The following is a 25,496-nucleotide window of genomic DNA, read 5'->3' on the forward strand; positions in this document are numbered from 1 at the left end:
GCTCTCTCCTTGCGCCTCTGTCTTTTTTCCTGCCAACTGCTAAGTCTCTTCGACTCGCCACACTTTAGCCCCGCCTTTATGGTTGCCCGCCAGCTCTGGCGAACGCTGGCAACTGACTCCCACGACTTGTGATCAATGTCACAGGACTTCATGTCACGTTTGCAGACGTCTTTAAAGCATGGACGGCCGGTGGGTCTGATACCAGTGGCGAGCTCGCTGTACAATGTGTCTTTGGGGATCCTGCCATCTTCCATGCGGCTCACATGGCCAAGCCATCTCAAGCGCCGCTGACTCAGTAGTGTGTATAAGCTGGGCATGTTGGCCGCCTCGAGGACTTCTGTGTTGGAGATACGGTCCTGCCACCTGATGCCAAGTATTCTCCGGAGGCAGCGAAGATGGAATGAATTGAGACGTCGCTCTTGGCTGACATACATTGTCCAGGCCTCGCTGCCATAGAGCAAGGTACTGAGGACACAGGCTTGATACACTCGGACTTTTGTGTTCCTCTATAACTACTATATATACTATAACTCTATAACTACTACTACAATTAGAGATTGCCTTTAATGTTGTAGAACATCCCAAGGTGCTTCACAGGAGCATTATCAAACAAAATTTGACACCAAGCCATGTGATATTAGGACAGGTGACCAAACGTATGATCAAAGGGGTAGGATGTAGGGATCATCTTAAAAGGAGGAGAGAGAGTTAGAGAGGGGGAGAGGTGTAGAGAGGGTATTCCAGAGCTGAGGGTCTCGGCAGCAGAAGTGCAAAACCTCCAATGTTGCAGCGAATTAAAATCGGAGATGCTGAAGAACCAGAATTGGAGAAGTATAGGTATCTCACAAATTTGTAGAGCTGGAGGAGAATACACAGCTAGGGAGGGGCAAGGCTATGGAGGAATTTGAAAACAAGGGTGAAAATTTTTAAATGGAGGCATTGCTTGACCGGGAGCCAGTGTAGATCAGTGAGCACTTGGGCGATGGGTGAATGGGACATGATGCAAGTTAGGACATGGGCAGCAGAATTTTGGATGAGCTCAACTTTACGGAAGGTGGAGGATGGTTATCCCAACCAACCTTCACGCAAGCTTTGGAAAGAATACTTTATCTTCCTCTGCAGTCTTAGATCTGACCATATCAACCTCAGAAGTCAGCCAGATCCCCATTTTTATACCCGCTCTCCTTCCAAACAACTTTTTTTAAAAATTCATTCATGGGATGTGTACATTGCTGGCCAGGCCAGCATTTATTGCCCATCCCTAATTGCCCTTGAGAAGGTGGTGGTGAGCTGCCTTCTTGAACCACTGCAGTCCATGTGGGGTAGGTACACCCAAAGTGCTGTGAGGAAGGGAGTTACAGGATTTTGACCCAGCGACAGTGAAGGAATGGCGATATAGTTCCAAGTCAGGATGGTGTGTGACTTGGAGGGGAACTTGCAGGTGGTGGTGTTCCCATGCAACTGCTGCCCTTGTCCTTCTCGTTGGTAGAGGTCATGGGTTTGGAAGGTATTGTCTACGGAGCCTTGGTGCATTGCTGCAGTGCATTTTGTAGATGGTACACACTGCTGCCACTGTGCGTCGGTGGTGGAGGGAGTGAATGTTTGTAGATGGGGTGCCAATCAAGCAGGTTGCTTTGTCCTGGATGGTGTCAAGCTTCTTGAGTGTTGGTGGAGCTGCACCCATCCAGGCAAGTGTCGAGTATTCCATCTTGTAGATGGTGGACAGGCTTTGGGGGGTCAGGAGGTGAGTTACTCGCCACAGGATTCCTAGCCTCTGACCTGCTCTTGTAGCAATGGTATTTATATGGCTACTCCAGTTCAGTTTCTGGTCAATGATAGCCCCTAGGATGTTTGTAGTGGGGGATTCAGTGATGGTAATGCCGTTGAATGTCAAGGGGAGATGGTTAGATTCTCTCTTGTTGGAGATGGTCATTGCCTGGCACTTGTGTGGCACGAATGTTACTTGCCACTTATCAGCCCAAGCCTGGATATTGTCCAAGTCTTGCTGCATTTCTACACGGACTGCTTCAGTATCTGAGGAGTCACGAATGGTGCTGAACATTGTGCAATCATCAGTGAACATCCCCACTTCTGACCTTATGATTGAAGGAAGGTCATTGATGAAGCAGCTGAAGATGGTTGGGCCTCGGACACTACCCTGAGGAACACCTGCAGTGATGTCCTGGAGCTCAGATGATTGACCTTCAACAACCACAACCATCTTCCTTTGCGCTAGGTATGACTCCAGCCAGTGGAGGGTTTCCCCCCTGATTCCCATTGACTCCAGTTTTGCTAGGGCTCCTTGATGCCATACTCGATCAAATGCTGCCTTGATGTCAAGCACAGTCACTCTCACCTCACCTCTTGAGTTCAGCTCTTTTGTCCATGTTTGAACCAAGGCTGTAATGAGGTCAGGAGCTGAGTGGCCCTGGCAGAACCCAAAATGAGCGTCACTGAGCAGGTTATTGTTAAGCAAGTGCCGCTTGATGGCACTGTTGATGACACCTTCCATCACTTTACTGATGATTGAGAGTAGGCTGATGAGGCGGTAATTGGCTGGGTTAGACTTGTCCTGCTTTTTGTGTGCAGGACATACCTGGGCAATTTTCCACATTGCAGGGTAGATGCCAGTGTTGTAGCTGAACTGCAACAGTTTGGCGACGGGCACGGCAAGTTCTGGAACACAGGTCTTCTGTACTATTGCCGGAATATTGTCAGGGCCCATAGCTTTTGGACTATCCTGTGCCTTCAGTCGTTTCTTGATATCACGCGGAGTGAATCGAATTGGCTGAGATCTGGCAGCTGTGATGCTGGGGACTTCAGGAGGAGGCCGAGATGGATCATCAATTCGGCACTTCTGGCTGAAGATTGTTGCAAATGCTTCAGCCTTATCTTTCGCACTGATGTGCTGGGCTCCCCCGTTATTGAGGATGGGGATATTTGTGTTGCCACCTCCTCCAGTTAGTTGTTTAATTGTCCACCACCATTCACAGCTGGATGTGGCAGGACTGCAGAGCTTAGATCTGATCCGTATGGGATTGCTTAGCTCTGTCTATCGCATGCTGCTTGCGCAGTTTGGCATGCAGATAGTCCTGTGTTGTAGCTTCACCAGGTTGATACCTCATTTTGAGGTATGCCTGGTGCTGCTCCTGCACTCTTCATTGAACCAGGGTTGGTCTCCTGGCTTGATGGTAATGGTAGAGTGGGGGATATGCCAGGCCATGAGGTTACAGATTGCCATTGAGTACAATTCTGCTACTGCTAATGGCCCACAGTGCCTCATGGATGCCCAGTTTTGTTAGATCTGTTCGAAATCTGTCCCATTTAGCATGGTGGTAGTGCCACACAACACGAAGGAGGGTATCCTCAATGTGAAGACGGGACTTTATCTCCACAAGGACTGTACGGTGGTCACTCCTACCAATACGCCAAAAGACTTGCAGGTTGATAGGTAAATTGGCCATTAGAAATTACCCCGAGTATAGGTAGGTGGTAGGGAAATATAGGGACAGGTGGGGATGTGGTAGGAATATGGGATTAGTGTCGGATTAGTATAAATGGGTGGTTGATGGTCGGCACAGACTCGGTGGGCCGAAGGGCCTGTTTCAGTGCTGTATCTCTAAACTAAACTAAATACTGTCATGGACAGATGCATCTGCGGCAGGCAGATTGGTGAGGACAAGGTCAAGTATGTTTTCCCCTCGTATTGGTTCCCTCACCATCTGCCGCATTCCCAGGATAGCAGATATGTCCTCTGGGACTCGGCCAGTAGTGGTGCTACCGAGCCACTCTTGGTGATGGACACTGAAGTCCCCCACCCAGAGAACATTTTGTGCCCTTGCCACCCTCAGTGCTTCCTCCAAGTGCTGTTCAACATGGAGGAGTACTGACTCATCAGCTGAGGGAGGGCGGTAAGTGGTAATCAGCAGGAGGTTTCCTTGTCTATGTTTGACCAGATGCCACGAGACTTCTTGAGGTCCAGAGTCGATTTTGAGGACTCCCAGGGCAACTCCCTCCCTCCTGTATACCACTGTGCCGCCACCGCTGCTGGGTCTGTCCTGCCGGTGGGACAGGACATACCCAGGGATAGTGATTGCAGTAATAAAAACAAGAAATGCTGGAACCACTCAGCAGGTCTGGCAGCATCTGTGGAAAGAGAAGCAGAGTTAACGTTTCGGGTCAGTGACCCTTCTTTGGAACTGACCCGAAACGTTAACTCTGCTTCTCTTTCCACAGATGCTGCCAGACCTGCTGAATGGTTCCAGCATTTCTTGTTTTTATTTCAGATTTCCAGCATCCGCAATATTTTGCTTTTATTATAGTGATGGCAGTGTCTGGGACATTGTCTGTCAGGTATGATTCCGTGAGTATGACTATGTCAGGCTGTTGCTTGACTAGTCTGTGGGACAGCTCTCCTAACTTTGGCTCAAGCCCCCAGATGTTAGTAAAGAGGACTTTGCAGGGTCGACAGGGCTGGGCTTGCCGTTGTAGTTTCCGGTCCCTAGGTCGATGCCGGGTGGTCTGTCCGGTTTCATTACTTTTCATGGTCATCATTAGACCAGCTTTTTAATTCCAGATTTTATTAATTGAATTGAAATTCCACCTTCTGCTGTGGTGGGATTCGAACCCATGTCCCCAGAGCAATACCCTGGGTCTCTGGGTTACTAGTCCGGTGACAATACCACTACGCCACCGCCTCACCGGTAGGGAAATCCATGCCCTCTATTTTAAAGAGTTTTTCTTTTTTTTTGGTCTTTCTAATGTCCTTTCGCAACCTTACTGAGACGATGCATTGGCTTTATTTAGCTTTTTCGCAAATGTGTATGTGGACTGTGAAACTCATTAATTTTGTGGGAGGAATGTGGGCCCTGAATTCACTGTTGTTTTCCCTATACTCACTCCCACCCACCCCGTTTCCGGACTTGGTTCGGTCCTAGAGACGGGCCTGTCCTTTCTCTTTCCAGAGGGCGGCACAGTGGCGCAGTGGTTAGCACCGCAGCCTCACAGCTCCAGGGACCCGGGTTCGATTCCGGGTACTGCCTGTGTGGAGTTTGCAAGTTCTCCCTGTGTCTGCGTGGGTTTCCTCCGGGTGCTCCGGTTTCCTCCCACAAGCCAAAAGACTTGCAGGTTGGTAGGTAAATTGGCCATTATAAATTGTCACTAGTATAGGTAGGTGGTAGGGAAATATATAGGGACAGGTGGGGATGTCTGGTAGGAATATGGGATTAGTGTAGGATTAGTATAAATGGGTGGTTGATGTTCGGCACAGACTCGGTGGGCCGAAGGGCCTGTTTCAGTGCTGTATCTCTAATCTAATCTAATCTAAATCTCAGAGGCTGACGGGCCTGCTGCGTATTTCCAGGCCTGCCTGGACATTGTTTCCTCCAGATTTCCATTTAAGCTGTTAGGTTTCCCCCTTGATCTCAAATGAGAGACACCGACTCAACAAACTGAGGGCAAGTGACCAGGAGCAGATCAATAAGGATTCCAACAACTGTGTAATTAATTGTTAATGGTTTGAGGTGAGCTCATTATGGACCTGATGAAATAAGCGGTGGTGATGGGTGTGGGGGGAGACTCTTTGTTATCGAACTACTGCATCAAGGGGGGGGTGACTATTTAAAAGCTTAATAAAGTGATCCCTCAGTTGACTGGTGGAAATGACCACAAAAAAGCAGCACATGACTAGGAACTCAGTACAACTGGTGGGAGGAGTGAATGAAAGGCAGAGAGGTGACACAGGCTGGAGCAGTAACAGCTGGGGGCGGGGGAAGGTAAAGTATCAAAAATCGCCCCTCACCCCCTGCAAGGCAGTTGAACAAACCCAGCTCCCTTTATCTCCTTCTTTGTTATGCAATGATTCAACTGCTCCCAGTGCCAGATAGCCTGAGAGTGTTTCTTTTCTCATCCTCTCCCAAGCACTATCTCAAGTGTGGCAGCCTCCACTCTTCTGGAGAGGTGGAGAAGAGACAAAGGTTTATTATGCAATTAAACTGCGGAGGAGAAGAAAAGTGACAAAGTAGGATCCTGGAAAATGGGCTGGGTATTGGACGGGATCCCGAGTGGACCCAGTGATAGCATCTGACCCAAGCTTTGCATGGGTGCGGGTGGAGGGGGTGGGGGTGGTGTTTGGGGTGGGGTGGGGGTGTGCAAGGCAGACTCCATTCCTGAGAGAAAATGGAAACAGCCTAATTGTGAAGAGAGGAAGATAACTTCTTAGGAATGGATGAAGAAGGAAACAGGTCAGAACTCCCAAGCTTCACAGGAGGCTCCTCCCACCCTACTTCATCTAACTCTTTGAACATATCCTTCTATTCCATTCTCCCTTATGTACTATTTAGCTTCCCCTTAAATGCTGCATCTATGTTATTCACCTCAATTACTCTGTGTGTTAGTGAGTTTAATATTCTGACCATTCTGTGGGTAGAGAACATTCTCCAGAATTTCTTATTGGCTTTGTTAGTGACTATCCTGTATTTATGACCCCTAGTTTTGGACTACCCCACAAGTGGAAACATCTTCCCCACGTCTACCTTATCTAACCCCTGCATAATTTGAAAGACCTCTTTCAGGTCACTGCTCATCTTTCTCTTTTATGGAGAAAATAACTACTTTTTATTATAAAGGAACGCATTACTTCTAACGTTCAATAATTGTAGGCAAACATGGTAGCCATTTTGTGATATGGCTCTGGGGCGGAGTTAATGCCATCAGCCCTCAATATATTGCTGGCAGCAATACCAAAGTAAACTAGTTGGATTTACCAAGGCCAGCAGGCTAGAAAGACTCCCATTCTTTTTTTTATTGCCAGGTGAGGCCAGGATCAGAGGCAGGCCGAACACTTCACACTAATGTTCACTGTCTGCCAGCATACTGTGTGCAGTCTTACATATGAAGAACAATAGCAGCAGCCATAAAACAGGGTCTCAGTAAGTGGCAGTGCGTTCAGGAGTGCGGGGGTTGGGGGCTGTCGGGAGAGGTTATAGAAAGTGGAGGAAAACATCCAAAGGCCAGCATTCCCTTTAGAGGAGTCACTTTAGATGACAATGCCAAATTAACTGGTTAAACTGGTTTATAAGTCAGACTCCAGAACAATGAAGACGTAGATTCAGAAGTAGATGGAACACGACATGTCTAAACATGAATGTTATTTGCAGGTGTTTCTGCACAAAGCTGTCTGTGGTGCTTCAGTCTAATAGCATCTCTTCAGTGTATCCACCCAGGAACTGAGAGAACAAGTTAATCTTATTTACAAACTGCAGTCTAGGGATGTCAAGGGTCCTTGTTCGTGGATGATCAACAACAACAAGAACTTGCATTCATATAGCTCCTTTAATGTAGTAAAAACACCCTTGAGTGCTTCACAGGAGCATTATCAAACAGAAGCCGGTACTGAGCCACACAAGGAGCTATTAGGACAAGTGAGCTAACGCTTGTCAAAGAGGGAGGTTTTAAGGAATGTTTTAAAGGAAGAGAGAGAGAGAGAGGCAGAGATTTGGTGATGGTGGGGGGTTGGTTGAGTATCCATAAGGCCCAGGCCAGGGGTCAGAAACCCTTGGCTCTGGAGCCACATGCAGCTCTTTAACTCTCATTTGCAACTCTCAAACTTTTCCAGTTGGATTTTCATGAAAAAAGCCTGAAAAAATTAAGTCAGGAAAAGTAAGAGCTGTGTTTTTGTTGTGGTGATAAAAGACTAATCATAATGCTGCACTCCGTGGTTTCAAATGATTATTTTAATGAAAAACATCATTGTGCTCTAAATAAACCTGTACAAGTGGTACAGTGACACCATGGTTATAGATAATATCTTTGGTTCAAGGAACAGGTTTGATGGCTGTGACCATTATTGTTTCTAATATATCTGAGACTGCGACCCCGACCACTCCCTGGTGTGCAGCAAGGTTAGACTCAAACCAAAGAAGTTGCATCATTCCAAGCAGAAGGGCCACCCGCGCATCAACACGAGCAGAATTTCTCACCCACAGCTGTTACAAAAATTTCTAAATTCACTTGTAACAGCCCTTCAAAACACTCCCACAGGGGATGCTGAGACCAAGTGGGCCCACATCAGAGACGCCATCTATGAGTCAGCTTTGACCACCTACGGCAAAAGTGCGAAGGGAAATGCAGACTGGTTTCAATCTCATAATGAAGAGCTGGAACCTGTCATAGCCGCTAAGCGCATTGCACTGTTGAACTACAAGAAAGCCCCCAGCGATTTAACATCCGCAGCACTTAAAGCAGCCAGAAGTACTGCACAAAGAACAGCTAGGCGTTGCGCAAACGACTACTGGCAATACCTATGCAGTCATATTCAGCTGGCCTCAGACACCAGAAACATCAGAGGAATGTATGATGGCATGAAGAGAGCTCTTGGGCCAACCATCAAGAAGATCGCCCCCCTCAAATCTAAATCGGGGGACATAATCACTGACCAACGCAAACAGATGGACCGCTGGGTTGAGCACTACCTAGAACTGTACTCCAGGGAGAATGCTGTCACTGAGACTGCCCTCAATGCAGCCCAGCCTCTACCAGTCATGGATGAGCTGGACATACAGCCAACCAAATCGGAACTCAGTGATGCCATTGATTCTCTAGCCAGCGGAAAAGCCCCTGGGAAGGACAGCATTACCCCTGAAATAATCAAGAATGCCAAGCCTGCTATACTCTCAGCACTACATGAACTGCTATGCCTGTGCTGGGACGAGGGTGCAGTACCCCAGGACATGCGCGATGCCAACATCATCACCCTCTATAAAAACAAAGGTGACCGCGGTGACTGCAACAACTACCGTGGAATCTCCCTGCTCAGCATAGTGGGGAAAGTCTTTGCTCGAGTCGCTCTGAACAGGCTCCAGAAGCTGGCCGAGCACATCTACCCTGAGGCACAGTGTGGCTTTCGTGCAGAGAGATCGACCATTGACATGCTGTTCTCCCTTCGTCAGATACAGGAGAAATGCCGTGAACAACAGATGCCCCTCTACATTGCTTTCATTGATCTCACCAAAGCCTTTGACCTCGTCAGCAGACGTGGTCTCTTCAGACTACTAGAAAAGATCGGATGTCCACCAAAGCTACTAAGTATCATCATCTCATTCCATGACAATATGAAAGGCACAATTCAACATGGTGGCTCCTCATCAGAGCCCTTTCCTATCCTGAGTGGTGTGAAACAGGGCTGTGTTCTCGCACCCACACTTTTTGGGATTTTCTTCTCCCTGCTGCTTTCACATGCGTTCAAATCCTCTGAAGAAGGAATTTTCCTCCACACAAGATCAGGGGGCAGGTTGTTCAACCTTGCCCGTCTAAGAGCTAAGTCCAAAGTACGGAAAGTCCTCATCAGAGAACTCCTCTTTGCTGACGATGCTGCTTTAACATCTCACACTGAAGAATGCCTGCAGAGTCTCATCGACAGGTTTGCGTCTGCCTGCAATGAATTTGGCCTAACCATCAGCCTCAAGAAAACGAACATCATGGGGCAGGACGTCAGAAATGCTCCATCCATCAATATCGGCGACCACGCTCTGGAAGTGGTTCAAGAGTTCACCTACCTAGGCTCAACTATCACCAGTAACCTGTCTCTAGATGCAGAAATCAACAAGCGCATGGGTAAGGCTTCCACTGCTATGTCCAGACTGGCCAAGAGAGTGTGGGAAAATGGCGCACTGACACGGAACACAAAAGTCCGAGTGTATCAGGCCTGTGTCCTCAGTACCTTGCTCTACGGCAGCGAGGCCTGGACAACGTATGCCAGCCAAGAGCGACGTCTCAATTCATTCCATCTTCGCTGCCTTCGGAGAATACTTGGCATCAGGTGGCAGGACTATATCTCCAACACAGAAGTCCTTGAAGCGGCCAACACCCCCAGCTTATACACACTACTGAGTCAGCGGCGCTTGAGATGGCTTGGCCATGTGAGCCGCATGGAAGATGGCAGGATCCCCAAAGACACATTGTACAGCGAGCTCGCCACTGGTATCAGACCCACCGGCCGTCCATGTCTCCGCTATAAAGACGTCTGCAAACGCGACATGAAATCGTGTGACATTGATCACAAGTCGTGGGAGTCAGTTGCCAGCATTCGCAGAGCTGGCGGGCAGCCATAAAGACAGGGCTAAATTGTGGCGAGTCGAAGAGACTTAGTAGTTGGCAGGAAAAAAGACAGAGGCGCAAGGGGAGAGCCAACTGTGCAACAGCCCAAACAAACAAATTTCTCTGCAGCACCTGTGGAAGAGCCTGTCACTCCAGAATTGGCCTTTATAGCCACTCCAGGCGCTGCTTCACAAACCACTGACCACCTCCAGGCGCTTACCCATTGTCTCTCGAGATAAGGAGGCCCAAAGAACATATCTGAGATGATAATGTATTCTGAATGCACTATTAGAATGTACTTTTTCATCACGTGAATGAATAGCTGAAAAAATTGTCTCAATTCTACACATCTTAAGTTAATGTTTGTTTTAAAGATGACTTTACTGACAAAATTATCGTAAAAAATTCAATTTATTAAGAGATCTGTGATACAAACTATGAAGAGAGACTAGATAGGCTGGGGTTGTTTTCCTTAGAGCATGGAAAGCTGAGGGGGGGACCTGATTGAGGTATACAAAATTATGAGGGGCATAGATAGGGTAGATAGGAAGAAACTTTTTCCCTTAGCGGAGGGGTCAATAACCAGGGGGCATAGATTTAAGGTAAGGGGCAGGAGGTTTAGAGGGGATTTGAGGAAACATGTTTTCACCCAGAGGGTGGTTGGAATCTGGAACACACTGCCTGAAGAGATGGTAGAGGCAGGAACCCTCACAGCATATGAGAAGTATTTAGATGAACACTTGAAAAGCCATAGCATACAAGGCTATGGGCCAAATGCTGGAAAATGGGATTAGAATAGATAGGTGCTTGACGGCTGGCACAGACACGATGGGCCAAAGGGCCTGTTTCTGTGCTGTATAACTCTATGACTCTAAACATAAAGACAAAAAGCATTAATTCTTTCAGTTTTATACGTACATTTCTTATTTCTTTTTTATTCAAAGTGGAAATGTGCTGTTTTTCCATTAAATTAATATGGTTCACCATTTTAACATTTTCTTTTCAAACATGCTTATACATAATTCATGCGAATTAACACATAAAACCTGAACATCCATATACTGGAAATGTGCAGAAAAAATAAAAAGAGGCAAAAAATGTCAAAAAACATGGTAATTTAAAGTTAGTTCTATTTTTTTCTATTGATACATCAATTCAATACATGCATTTTATTTATTATGTATGCAAATGAAACATTCTACCAGAGACATTTGGCAATTTGCCATGCATTTGGTTTAGAAATGCCAAATTTTTGTCTTGCAGCTCTGAATAGTTTTTATTTTAGGCATTTTTTTAAAAAGGCTCATCAAGTAAAAAAGGTTGCCTAGGTAGAATGCCTGTGGTGAAGTGAAGGAATTCAGGGATGCATAAGAGAGCAGAACTGGAGGATTGCAGCTACCTTCTGTGTGCCCACTTTGTCCATTGTAAGGTAGTAATGTGGAACCAGCACCTACCCACCCACTCCTCTCTAGTATGTATACCCAGACCTTCAGGTTGGCAGTTGGGGTGGAATTTCCAGCAGAGCATGGATACTGGGTAGATCTGGAACCTTGTGTCCTTTAATAGTCCTGTGTACTGTCTGGGTATCCTGAGTAGGACCGCTGACTCGCATGTGTTCATTCTATATACATCAGCCAATACTAACTCAGTGACCAAGCTATAACACCTTGCATTGATATAGCCCCTTTAGCATAGTAAAATGTGCTTTATTAGATCAGGCTGAATATAGACAATCAACATACGCTCCAAAACCAGGAAATGGTAGTTCCAACTAAAGGGCTGCAAAGGAAACCCGACACGAGCCTGAATGCCGGACCCGGAAGCCCGACCGACCCATACCCAACACATGTCGTCTGGTCCCGTCGGGGTGGGGTCGGGTAGCCGGCCTTTACCCATGTACTGTTGTAAAGGCCTGCTACCTGACCCGACCCCGACAGGACCCGACGACATGTGTCGGGTTCAGGTCGGGTCGTGTCGGGCTTCCGGGTCCGGCATTTGGGCTCGGGTCGGGTTTCCTTAGCAGCCATTTAGTTCCAATCATGGTTCCCAAATCGACATCCAATCCCAACCGCGGCTCCCAAATCCAAATCCAATCCCAAACATGACTCCCAAATCTAATTCCAACCATGGCTTCCTATTCTAACTCTATCCATGGTTCCCAAATCCACATCCAATTCCAGCCATGGCTTCCAAATCCAAATCAAATACCAGCCATGGCTCCCAAATCCAATTCCAACCATGGCTCCCAATTCCAATTCCAACCATGGCTCCCAAATCCAAATCCAATTTCAACCATGGCTCCCAAATCCAATTCCAACCATGGCTCCCAATTCCAATTCCAACCATGGCTCCCAAATCCAAACCAATTCCAACCATGGCTCCCAAATCCAATTCCAACCATGGCTCCCAAATCCAAACCAATTCCAACCATGGCTCCCAAATCCAAATTCAATCCCAACCATGGCTCCTAATTCTCATCATGGCTCCCAATTTGATTCCACAATTGAACCACAGATTAACACACCCCTCCTGCACTGCAGCCGTATTATAATTCCATCAGATGTACTAGCCATCCTATGGCATAACCCGAATGTGATGCCAACTCAGTGCCACTTAGCACCCAACGATGGGCAATTTTGTACTGGCGATTTGCATTGAATAGAACTGGCCCAAGTCTGTCCAAACCCATCTCTCATAGCAGGCATACAGGAGCATTTTACATCGCTTGCTATTGTTAAAGGGCAGAATTCTAGCTCGTTGTGCCATCCACTGCTTCCAAGTCCGAAATTCACTCTCTGCCTTGACTAACCTTACCTTTGATGAGATGTGAGCTCTGTTATCTCGCATGGTTTGTATTGCTTCAGAGATCTTCACATAAATTGTATCAACCAGCGACTCCATGTTTGACGGTCCATTAAACCTGTCAGCCACCTGAAGCATAGAGTCTGAAATAATAAGAATAGTTAAAATCAGTGTTTTAATTCCACCTACAGATTGCTCTGTACAAGTATGCTGTCCAGGCCCTATCCCCTGCAATTGCCACCCTAAACTTCTCAGCATTTCGACCTCCTTGTCTTCCTTTAAGACTTACCTTAAGATCCACCTGGTTGACCAGGCTTTTTGTCACCCCTCTTACTGTCTCCTTCTTTGACTTGGCATTGACGTTTGCCTGATTACACAACTGTGATGTATCTTTGGATATTTTTCCATGTTAAAGATGCATGTTGATAAATTATGTAAGTTTTTTCTCCCACCTCCAATTTTCTCTCCTGCTCTTTAGAGGGAGCAGGGTAGAGCTCTGGAGGCACTGGGCACTCTTGTAACCATTTTGTGTTTTTCAAGGTGAGGGTGTTCAAAATCATGAGGGGTTCAGTCAGAGTAGGTGGTGAGAAACTTCTCACTGGTAGAAGAGTCAAGAACCAGAGGACACTGACTTATGGTAAATGGCAAAAAAACAATGGCAACATGAGGAAAACCTTTTTACACAGCGAGTTTTTAGGATCAGTTTTTTATTCATTCATGGGATGTGGGTGTCGCTGGCTAGGCCAGCATTTATTGCCCATCGCTAATTGCCCACTGAAGGCATTTAAGAGTCAACTACATTGCTGTGGGTCTGTCGTCACATGTAGGCCAGACCAGGTAAGGACGGCAGATTTCCTTCCCTAAAGGACATTAGTGAACCAGATGGGTTTTTACAAAAATCGACAATGGTTTCATGGTCATCATTAGACGAGCAGTGGTTAGGATCTGGAATACACTGCCTGAGAGTGTGGTGGAGGCAGATTCAATCACTGCTTTTAAAAGGGAATTAGACAAGTGCCTGAAGAGAAGAAATTTGCAATGCTACGGGGAAAGGGCAGGGGATTGAGACTAACTGAGTTGCTCTTGCAAAGAGCCGGGCCAAATGGCCTCCTTCTGTGCTGCAACCATACTATGATTCTTTCCACAAAGTGGCTATTCTTTATGTGTGAACTCAGAGTGGATGTCACTGGGCTATTCAGCCGTGCAAAGCATCACATCTAATCCCAGTTCTGCTCTTTACCTGATATGAACATACATTGTTGAGCAATACCTGGGAGCTAGGCTGATATTTTCACCTCGAGCTCAGGTCATGCAGGCCAGTTACAGCCCTAATGTTGCCCTGGTTAAAATCTTCTAACTCATCACAAATTATACCTGTGACACTGTGTTACTGACTGTATCTCTACTGATGTTAATCCAGCTCTCTCACACTGTCACTCAGTAACCCCTCCCCCAGCACCCTGTTTTATTGACTGTGTCTCTACTGATGTTAATCCAGCTCCCTCACACTGTCACACAGTAACCCCTCCCCAGCACCCTGTGTTATTGACTGTGTCTCTACTGATGTTAATCCAGCTCCCTCACACTGTCACACAGTAACCCCTCCCCCAGCACCCTGTGTTATTGACTGTGTCTCTACTGATGTTAATCCAGCTCCCTCACACTGTCACACAGTAACCCCTCCCCAGCACCCTGTGTTATTGACTGTATCTCTACTGATGTTAATCCAGCTCCCTCACACTATCACCTTTAGGAGTCAGTTCTCCCAATGATGCCATCTGCACCCATGGTTTAAAGAGAAGGTCATCTCCTAAAGCTTTCTCCCAATCATCCGCCGAAGTTTGGCAATAGATTAGCAGGAACCTCAGACAAACCCCGGTAACAGGGCTTCCTGCCGAAGGTATGGCATCTGATCATGGAAATTCCTGTCATATGTGTTCAAATCAATGGAAAAATCAAGAGGAATGAAGGAAAATCCTTTAGATGTTGAGTAGGGATCTACAGAGGTACCTAACGTTGAGGTTCAGTGTCCATGACTGGTGCCCCCAGCCCCCATCAACCTTACCGATTAGATTCCTCCATTCACTGTCTAGGTCAGCCTGATTAGCCAGGCAGCCCTTCAGGATGTTGAGGCAGTAGTTGTTGCAGGGTTTCACATTTGCCATGCTCCGGCAGTGAGGACAATACATCAATCTCATCATGGCTCGTACACACTCTGGGCTTGGAGGCACCTGGGGGGAAAGATTTAATACAACGTTGAATACTTTGAAAAGAATTACCCCTCAGTCAAAGCCAGATTTGTCCAACAAGGGCCCAAAGTTGCAATGTGCATCTTCCTCAGTGAATGTTTGTCCTTTTCAAGGTGAGCGATGTTAGTGCTTGAGAATGCCAACAGATAAGCCCAGGTTAAGTACAACACTGGCAGACACAGGATAAAGCTTCCCTCTGTTCTGTCCCAAACCCTCTGCCTTATTATCAGATATAGAGAGGTATAGCTGCAGCAGCCTTGTGGTTAACTTGTGACCCAGAGGTTGAGAGTTCAAAACCTACCATGGCAGATAGTGAAATTAAATTTAAGAAAACACTCCTGTCAATGTTCCAGAAAATGACAATTACAAAACACTAATAACCTTCAAGCAAGACAGCCTACCAGCCAAGTCACTCCAGTCCCAATGCCACCAGGGCAATGAGAAATGTTGCCCTCATTCAAAAATATTTTTCTTTGAGGAGAACGAGCCCTACTTTTCCATTTCAGGCTTGTATCAGCTTTTAGCATCCCCAGTTCTGACACAACACATACAGACAGCAAGGTTCCCCTCCCTTTGCCCCAACCAAGTTCAGAATAATGCCCCCTATTACATCAGCATGTCATGTCCTCATCCAACTATTAACTGGGGTTTATAGAGGAGCCTTAGAGGCAGCAGAGGAGTTAGGTTCAAAGGTAGGGTGAGAGGGGAATGGCAGTGTGTTAATTCGGTGCCTCACTCAAGAACAGCTGCAGGAAAACAGCTCGTCTATTAAAGAAAAAAATTGAATACTGTCATGCCAGGTCCCCAGCTGCCAAGAATGAGGCACATTAATTTTGTCATGAATATTGATTTTAAACTGTTACTGGAGTGAAGAAAGGACTTGTTAAAACAGCTCAGTTGTGGCTGGAAAAGACATTTGAATGTTAACAGACAGTGATTGGAAGGACAAAGGACCATTCCCTGACACATTCAACCCACAATGGACCTTGATCACCAGGTATTGTGTGTAAGGGGTACATTCTAGAGACTGCTAAGGTGATACAATCCAAGACGTGGTCAGACCAGTTAGTCACATGACTAACCTGCTTGGCAACCTAGGGTTTTCTGAATTGTACAAACAGTTTGAACTGAGAATGTCTGTTTGCTCCTGGACTGAGAAGATCCCTCTTGTTTGCTCCCATCTCTTTCTCACAAGCCTCTGAATCCACTGAAGGCACATGAACCCCAAGAGAGAAAAGTCTCCTACAGTGAACAATGTTTAAGAAGAATACTGGGCCCCAACGAAAAGCAAGATCTATCTACAATCAAGGACTCTACAGTGAGCTCGAAGAACCATAACAAAAACTCTTCAGATATTGCCTCAAACTTTTCACTTTATTTTTTTTCTGCTCTTTTCTATCTCTATTTTGCATGTATTGCATATGCTAGCATGGGCGCTTTGTGTATCCATAGGCGTCAACCAAATTAGAGTTTAAGTTTAATAAATTTCAATCTTTCTTCTTTACCTAAGAAAACCTGTTTGTGCTGGTTTCTTTCCCTTATAATTGGAAAGCGGTGAACAAGGATTCATCAAGGTGGAGCTAAAAACACGGTGTGTAACAAATTAAACCCTGTTACGGTAAGATTAGGTGAAGGGACCCCAAGACGCCTTTCTCACCTGGTCGTAACAGAAATTTGGGAGATCATCCAGGGTTGACCCACGGACAAACGAGAAAAATTGGAAGTGGGAAGCGAAATTGTTCCCAAACAAAGTGCAAGATTTCAATACAGGTTTTCTTGTGGTTGTGTTTGCTTGAAATACTCACATGTCTGCGACTGAAGCTAGTAGCTCCCAAGCCAGGGTGAAGTAACTTGGGATAAGTTAAAAGCACTGTCTGTGGAGGAGTTGAGGAAAATGGCTGAACAGTGTGGGATCACTGTATTTAGCAAGGCTAGGAAATCTGAACTCCTAAGATTAGTGGCCAACCATTTTTCTCCTGAATCTGAAGAATCAGAAACAGTGTTAGAAGCAGACTCGGACAGGGTATTGTTAGCAAAGATATAATTGGAACAGAGGAAGCAAGAATTAGAGGAGAGGAAGAAAGAAAGAGCCTTCCAGAAGGAACATGAAGAGAAAGAAATATAGGAGAGAGAGAAAGAAAGACAGTAGAAGGAACGAGAGAGAGAGGAGACAGAGAAAGAATATTCCAGAAAGAATGCGAAATGCTGAAGCAGCTTGAGCTAACTAGGGGTCCAATGCTCCAAGTCAACAAAATTCAAACTGGAATGAACTAACAGTGAAGGAATACAGGGGCAAATGGGATTGAGCAGCATTGGCATTAATGGGCTGATTACAAGAGCTCAGGGGTCCACAAGTGGCCCTAGGGTTCGGCCCCTTGACTTACAGAGGCTTTTCATACTCCTTCCAATGAAGTTACTTCCCCCTTGAAGACTCTGCACCCTGTGGTGAGATGATTAGTAACAGGTGTGCTCTGTTCAATTAGAAGATAGCGTAATCTAGTTTCTGCTTCTTCCATACTCTCCTAACTCAGCACCACTATGTAGTTATACAAGAGGCACCATTCTCAAACAGCAGCTGTACAGTGCAATGCAAGACCAGTGGACCTGAGCTGCAGTGCCAACCTCCACATAGCCCTCTCCTCAGTGACAATGCAACACTGTAATGCTGTGCCTCCGTGGGAATACCTGTTAAATGGTTAATGGTAGAAAAGAGTTGATTAGGTCATTGATGCTCTACCAGCTTTATAAAGAGTCCTGTTAAGTTCAGAAATTCTTAGGCAATTTTAAGCTTGGCTTTCCAAAAATCAGTGATTATGTTGCATTTGTTGTTAAAAACTAAATGATTAGAGACTCTCCCAGCAAAGACAGAGAGGGAACCCCTAGACCCCTTCTCACCTGGTTGTAATACAGGGCAACAGGGATAGAGTCAGGGAACGTGATTGATTCGATGGCTCTACAAAGAGCTGACAAGGACTCAATGGGCCAAATGGCTTACTTATGTGCTGTCACTACTCCCATCCAAAAGGGGATACCTCTGAGAGTGCAGTGCTCTGTCCATACTTCACTGAAGTGGAAGCCTAGACTACTGGCTCAAGTTATGCATTTTAACTTGAATACAGGACCTTCTACCTTACAGGTGAGGGCGCAACCTACTGAACCAAGCTGACACCTTAGAAGGAACATGAAAACTTTAGAAAGGTTCCAATAAATGTTCCCATGCTTCTGCTCCATCGCTTTCCAGATATTGGCAGGATGTAAAATAAAGCAAACCACAGATGCGCTCCAATAAAACCAGCTAATTTGAGGAGACGGCTGCTTTCCATTTGTTATGATGTAATCTGACAGCTCTGTCTTCTCAATAACAAGAGTGCCTTTGTTGGGTGGACATGCTATAGTTTTATCACGATTTCCAGGCATTTTCTCAACAGGAGGTGGGAGGATCTTTTCAGCACAGATCGCTTTAGGGGGAAGTCTGGTGCTGTAACACCTTATAATTAAAATCTGCCCTTACATACCTTCGACACACAGGTGCACAGGCACAACTGCCAAAAGGATTTTATCATTCTGTACTGTTGAGCTGACAAACAAAAGGTAAACTAGTGAGAGAATAACTTGGAGGCACTTGAGCCCGAATGCCAACACAGAACTTTTTTTTTTGATTCAACTAAAGGGCTAATTGCTTAAATCATGGCAAGTCACCACAAACAGGAGCTTTCTGGGTGAAAGTCTGGGCCTCTACTGCAGACTAGTCCCTCAGAATCCCATCCCATTGCAGCTAACTGGCAGGTCAAACCGGAAAATGCATCTACCAATAGACAAACTTGAAGGGAAAACCCTTCAGATGAGGGAACTAGAAACAAAGGGTTTTAAAAAATCTCACAGCTGTAGGAAACGGGGTTGGGCGGATTAGTGAAAGAAGGAGGCCATGTGGGAGTGCATCATTCCCAGTTTTGGAGTAAACAGCTATCCCATTTACTGCCAAGAACACCTTCAAACTGCAGAACAGCTAACAGCTCAGGCAGGGCATTTTGCATACTGCCAAAATTTGGCAGAATACTTTGAAACACTAGCATCACCACCAACTGCTCCACTCCTTTTTAAAATTCACAATCCACAGCCGGTCACAACACCCTTTCTTTCCAATTTTCTCCTTTTTTTTCAGCACTCTTGACTCCTGCTGAGTACAGGTCCAGGGGCGTCAGCAGCCTCCAATACCTTAATTAAAATGGCTAATCCTTGATTCTGGCCGGTGAGCACTGCTGAGCTACACTGCAGTGGAAAGCATCAGAGCCGAGCCCGATCCTGTCCTCCTGCATGCTCTCTCTAGTAAAGGTGGTGGGGGGGGGGGGGGGGGGGGGGCGGTGTTCGCTGAATGGCAATCAGCAGAGGAACCCCGGTTGATTTCTCAGTGTACCTAGCCCGATACATTGAGGCTAAGTGAACCATCCCAAACTACTGCCTTAAGCAAAGAATATTTAGCTCAGCGCAGTCAAGGAATTGAAGCTGCTGCAAGCTGGCACCAATGGTTGAATGTAACATCAGGCACCACCTTCTCTGTCAGTGGGGAACCACATGGCATCTCCAACATACTAGCAACTTCAGTAAGTAAGTTGGCTGCCATGCTAAAACCATAAAGGAGACTATGGGGTATGCTCTTGAACTGATACGAGATATATTCATGAACTGCCGCATGTATTATGTTCTCAAATTGGCTAATTTAAAAGGGAACTTTCATACTTCAATGTGTGCGTTAGTGCTTTGCATCTTTACTGAATAACTCTTGTTTTATAATAAATTAATAAAATTGTTGTTTATTAAAGAAACCTGGTTGGTGTATTTTATTCTGAAATAAAAATAGAGTATATAATTGGCCGTAATGGTATCTGGGTAGACATTTAAATATATGTTGTAAGCCGTGGAGAAGTGGAACTAGAGAAAGACAGTGCTCTCTTCCCACCTCGGTCGTAACATCTAATTGGGGGCTTATCCAGGATAATCCAAAGCCGATGACGTGTAATTGTCAGTGTGCTAATAAGAATTTAAAAGGGGAAAAGGAAAACACCAGGTTTCTTGTGCATTAGAGTAAAGTTTACACTCCCGGAATGGCTTTGGCAGTTGCTACGACCTTTCTGGAGAGGAAGGATTTATCCCTGAATGATTTGCAAATCTTAACCGAGACTAGGCTAAAAGCATTGGCAGAAAAGTTGGAGATACAGTTAAAACCAGGGGCTAAGAAAGTAGGCATAATTGAGATAATAGCACAGCATTTGAAATTGGAAGAAGGAAAAGGCAATCCAGATGATATTTCAGTTGAATTAGCTAGACTTCAGTTGCAGATGAAGCAGCTTGAACTTGAAAGTGAAAAAGAAATGAAAAAATTTGAACTTGAAAGAGGAGAAGAAAAGGAAAAGGAAGAAAGAGAGGAAAAGGAAAAAGAGAGAGCATTTCAAAAGGAAAAAGAGAGGCAGGCGAGCGAAAGGGAGTGAGAAAGGGTATTCAAATTAAAAAAAGCCAGAACTAAAACAAAAGAGTGGGCTTGACTCCAGTGAAAGTTCTGAGGCGGAAGAAGCTGACTCCAACCCAGGACCCAGTGGGGAACTGTTTAAATTTGTAGGTAGTCTTGCTTTTCGTTGGGGCCCAGTATTCTTCGTAAACCTTGTTCACTGCAGGAGACTTTTCTCTCTTAGTGTTCATATGTCTTCAATGGTTTGCAATGCTGGTGTGAGTGAGATGAGAGCAGACAGGAGATAGATGTTCTCAGTCCAGGAGAAAAACAGCCTTCTGATCTCAAATTCCTTGTTGGAAGTTCAAATTCAAAAAACTCCCACAGTCAGTCATGTGACTAAAACTGGTCTGACCACTTCTTCTGTGTATTGGGGAAGCAACGACTGGGTCCCCATTATTCCAATGCTGTCTGTTCCTATGCAAATATCTTTCCAGTCAGGGGCTTGCGATTTTAAGTTTTAATGTTCATGTGGTGAAATGTAGTTTAGCATGTAGTCTTGCCAGGTGCCTGACAATAGAGAGGCTTCACATCACAAGTGAAGTTTGGCATTATCATCCCCAATGTCTAGAAATAGTTTCCCCTCTAATATCTGGTCACTCTATTCCACTTCCATCTTATAGCACTTTGCTACAGCTATTTTTATTTGTTATTTTATGCCTTTGCTGTCCACTCTTATGTTGCCCAGTCAGGGAGTTATGGCAAAGTGGCAATCATGGAGACTCTGAGGCTGGTAGAATATCTGAAGAATGGTATGCATATATAGAATCATTACAGCATTAAAGGCTATTTAGCCTATCTTGACTACACTATCTCCTCAATGAGAATGGTCTTTTTAATCCAATTCCCAGGCTTTTTCTCTGTACGCTTCCATATTTTTACGTGTCAAATAATTACACAACTGCCTTTCAAATAACTATAGTCTCTACCTCACGTACAATTGCATTTCCATGTTTCTTTTACCCTCTTGGTGAAAATATATCTTCTGAGTTCTCCCTTCATTCTTCCAGTGATAATCCTCAGTCTGTGCCCCATTATTGTTGATTCACCAACCATTAGACAAATCGTTCACAGTATATCCTTTCATAATTTAAAAACCTCCATTATACCCCTCCTTAACTTGCTCGGTCCCAGTGAAATAGTCTCAGTCGTTCGAGCATTTCTTCATAACCATCACCTCTCAACTCTGGTGTCATTGTGTGTTTGAATGAATATAAGCAAAGGCATTCAAACACTTGTCTGATTTATGCTCCTGTGCAGCTCCTTGGGACATTTTCTTACATTGGAGGCACTGCATAAATACAAGTTGTTATGCTAGTCAATTTGCTAAACTACATTTTGAATGGACCTGTTGGAATCACTACTGTGTTACGACCAGGTGATAAGGGGTCTAGGGGTTCCCTCTCAGCCTTTGCCTGGTTTATCCGTAACAGGGTTTAATTTTAAAACACCCTGTTTTTAGCTCCCACTTACTGAATCCTTGTTCACTGCTCCAATTGTAAGGCAAAGAAATCAAACCTGTTTCCTTATATTTAAGCAAGAAAGGCAGAAGTTTACTAATCTTAAACTCTAATCCAGTTAACAACCACGAATATGCGACGTGACGACACTGGCATGCATACGTGATAAACACACATGCAGATAGAGACAGAAAAAGTAGAAAGAATAAGGGGGAAAGTTTCAGGCACTATCTGGTAGTTACAGTCCTTTAAGTTCAATGTGGAGTCTTTGGCTGCCGGTAAGTCTTGCAATTCGTTTGGGCTCAGTTCACGCTTCAACTTGTTCCAATGTAGGAGTCTTTTCTCTCTTGAGGTTTATGTGTATTCCATGGGTCCACTGGCCTGGGGAGAAAGTGAGAGAGAGAGACAGCCAGGTGAGAGACTTGCTTGTTCCAGCTTCAGTTGCACACCGCCTTCTGAATTCAAGCTGTCCTGTGGCTAGTTCAAAAAACCTGGACCACACAGTTAGTCATGTGACAAGCTGGTTTAACCAGTCCTGGCTCTGTGGATTGTATCGTCTTAGCAGGGCCTGGAATGCGCTTCCTTACCCCTTCAATGTCTGGTGCTCGAAATCCATTTGGGTTAATTGGAGCAGGGAATAGTCCTTTGTCTCCACAAGTAGTGTCTCTTAGTTTGCAAATGTCCTTCCAGCCCAGTGTCTGGTGATCTTCAAACAAGCCATTTCTTCACTCCAGCAACAGTTTAAAATCAATGTTCATATGACAAAATTAATATGCCTCATTCTTGGCAGCTGGGGATCTGCATGACAATTGGAAACTTTTGAATTGCAATTTTCACATTGACACACATTTTGGGACCCCCATGCCCACCCCAGCTAGGGCCTTGAGCACATCTCACTTGCAATGGAATATCAGGGTCAGGGTCCCTGGTTGCAGTATAAAAACAGCTTGAGCTGACAGTGTGATATTGTGCTGGTTTGCTGCCTTTGATGTCTTAAATGGCATTTTACAGCTCTGGTAGGTACTTTGGTGGAATGGTCTTAACTCTGTATCTAAGCCACGCTGTCCTTTCACACCAGAAAGCTGGGCTTGAATCCAACGCAGACACAAGGGCTAAATACCTCCTCGCTCTGCTTACTGCAAACATGTAATTAAAGTGCACAGCATCAATCCAGTTTTTAGTGGGTGTACAAAAGCACCCCAGGTCCAGCATAAGCTGACAATGTCACTTACAGAGAGTATAGGATTAACAAATGTCATGCTGGTGCCGTAGTGGGTGCTTCTCTGAGACTAAGATTGTGACACACTTTGATAGGAAACTGTAGAGGGAGCTTTATTCTGTAATCTAACCTATGTTGCACTTGACCTCAGAGCGTTTTCATCCTTTCCAGAATGGAATGGAAACCTTGATGTCTTTTTTCCCCTCCTCTGACTTAGATTAATTCCTAACTGCAGAAAATTCATTGTCCTCACTGAGATCAGCTCACCTGTCTCAGGGGATCTAACCTGGCACCACAAGAGGCAGGCATCATTTGAGCACCAATCATGTACTTGTGAAACAAGATGCAAATTTTACTGCTGCCGGATCTGTAACACCCACAGAAAGGGCAGCACTGCTGGTGCCATTACCCCTCATCACAATCTCTCACTCTGTCCACTTTAGGAGATCCCACTAATGATTACAGCCCAATTACCTTTCATAAACCAGGAGAGATGTGATTGCAGCTCTGTTAATAGTGCAAAATCCTTTCATGGACCACATCAACCTGAGTACAGTAGGTTAAAAGTGTTCAGTACATCTCATCTCTGACTCACCGGCTTATTAGAAAGTGGGCTCCAGGGAGTTCATTCACATGAACAACCAGCACCCTTGAGGTGCCAGCAGTTAGAAAGGATCTTAGGTTGCCAGGGTGAGTGCTTCTAAACTCAGCAGGGATGAGTGCCAGAATTAAACTGGCCAGCGTTGCAATCTATAAGCCTGAGAGGGGGAGGTACTGGATGGTGCAGTGGGCTTCCATTCCTGATCACCATCCAATTGGAAGTGTAAGTGTGTGTGGGTGCTGGATGAAGCCAGGATTAGGCTTGCCTACAATGACTCCCACTGGTGCATAACCTGCCACTGCTCAAGTGTTAAGGCTCACAAATGAAGAACAGCTATCTGAGCAACCCCAGCAGGGATCAACATAGGTCAACTGCCTCAGGAACGGACGACAGAATATATGAAGCATCTAACATATATAATGACATGTATAATGATTCAAATGTCGGCACAGAGATGATTCAATCATTGTAAAGCATTCTGTTATGGGACAATGATGCCATATATTTATATGATAGCGAGACTAGAGAATCTGGGATTGTTCTCAGAGCAGAGAAGGTTAACGGGAGATTTAATAGAGGTGTTCAAAATTCTGAGGCCGTTTCATAGAATAAATAAGAAGATAACAGTTTTCACTGAAAGGAGGCTTGCTAACCAGAGGACACAGATTTAATATAATTGGCCAAAGGAACCAGAGGGGAGATGAGGAGATTTTAGTTCTGCAGTTAGTTGTTGTGATCTGGAATGCACGACCCAACAGTGTGTTAGAATAGGAAATCAATCAATGATTCTGACTACTGAAAGCAGTCGAGTGATAACGATAATCCCAAACCAGAAGTTGCCTATGCATTTCACTGAGATAATAATTATTTCTCAATGAGAGCAAGTTAACAATGAAATTTATGCTTTGCACGCCAATGTGTCATATTGATTTAAGATGAAAATGCAACTTTAAAAAAAAATTGGAATAAACTAGGATATTGAAACGGTAAAATTTGCAGGGTGACAGGGAAAGGGTGGGGGTGTTGGACTAATTGAATAGCTCTTTCAAAGACCTAGCACAGGTTCGATGGGCTGAATGGCCTACTTCTGTGCTGTATTATGTTCCAATTCATATTGTGATGCTGTTACACAATTCAAGATTGACAGACCGCTTGTAGTCATGCACACCAACCAACACTACAAGGGATAAATCTCCCTGGGGAATGATGCCTTCCACAAGATTTCAAAAAGCATCTGAACACAGTTAGTGCACAGACCACAAATTCAGCCACTCTCTCAGGACCTGACTCTCAATTAATTACAACTGGGACTTTTTTTCCCGTTGGTGTGGAAATGCTCCTGTTTCAGTGACCCGGTATCAGCAGTAAACACTCTGCATCTTGCTGCTCTTAACAAAACTATCCATGATTCAATACGACAAACTCAGAGACACCAAAGTGTGATGGCAGTAGGTGGCGCTGTACTTGAATTATGAGTAACCCAGTTGGTCGAGCTTTAACCTGTATCTAACCTGATGGGACAATGTAGAGGAAACTTTACTCATGAATCCAATCCATGTTGCAACTG

At 45.2% G+C, this 25,496-nt stretch overlaps 1 protein-coding gene across 1 annotated transcript in view; it reads right to left on the reverse strand.

The window, feature by feature from the left end:
• LOC137375149 (glypican-1-like) overlaps positions 1 to 25,496 on the reverse strand; it is a 198,472-nt gene that overhangs the window by 15,713 nt on the left and 157,263 nt on the right. The window contains exons 4-5 of the mRNA XM_068041838.1: positions 14,963 to 15,128; positions 12,910 to 13,040 (exon numbers count right to left, since the gene is read on the reverse strand). Coding sequence (XP_067897939.1) covers positions 12,910 to 13,040; positions 14,963 to 15,128 — 297 coding nt within the window. The remainder of the gene's footprint in view (positions 1 to 12,909; positions 13,041 to 14,962; positions 15,129 to 25,496) is intronic.

Source organism: Heterodontus francisci, chromosome 11 (genome assembly GCF_036365525.1).
Source record: "Heterodontus francisci isolate sHetFra1 chromosome 11, sHetFra1.hap1, whole genome shotgun sequence".
NCBI lineage: Eukaryota > Metazoa > Chordata > Chondrichthyes > Heterodontiformes > Heterodontidae > Heterodontus > Heterodontus francisci.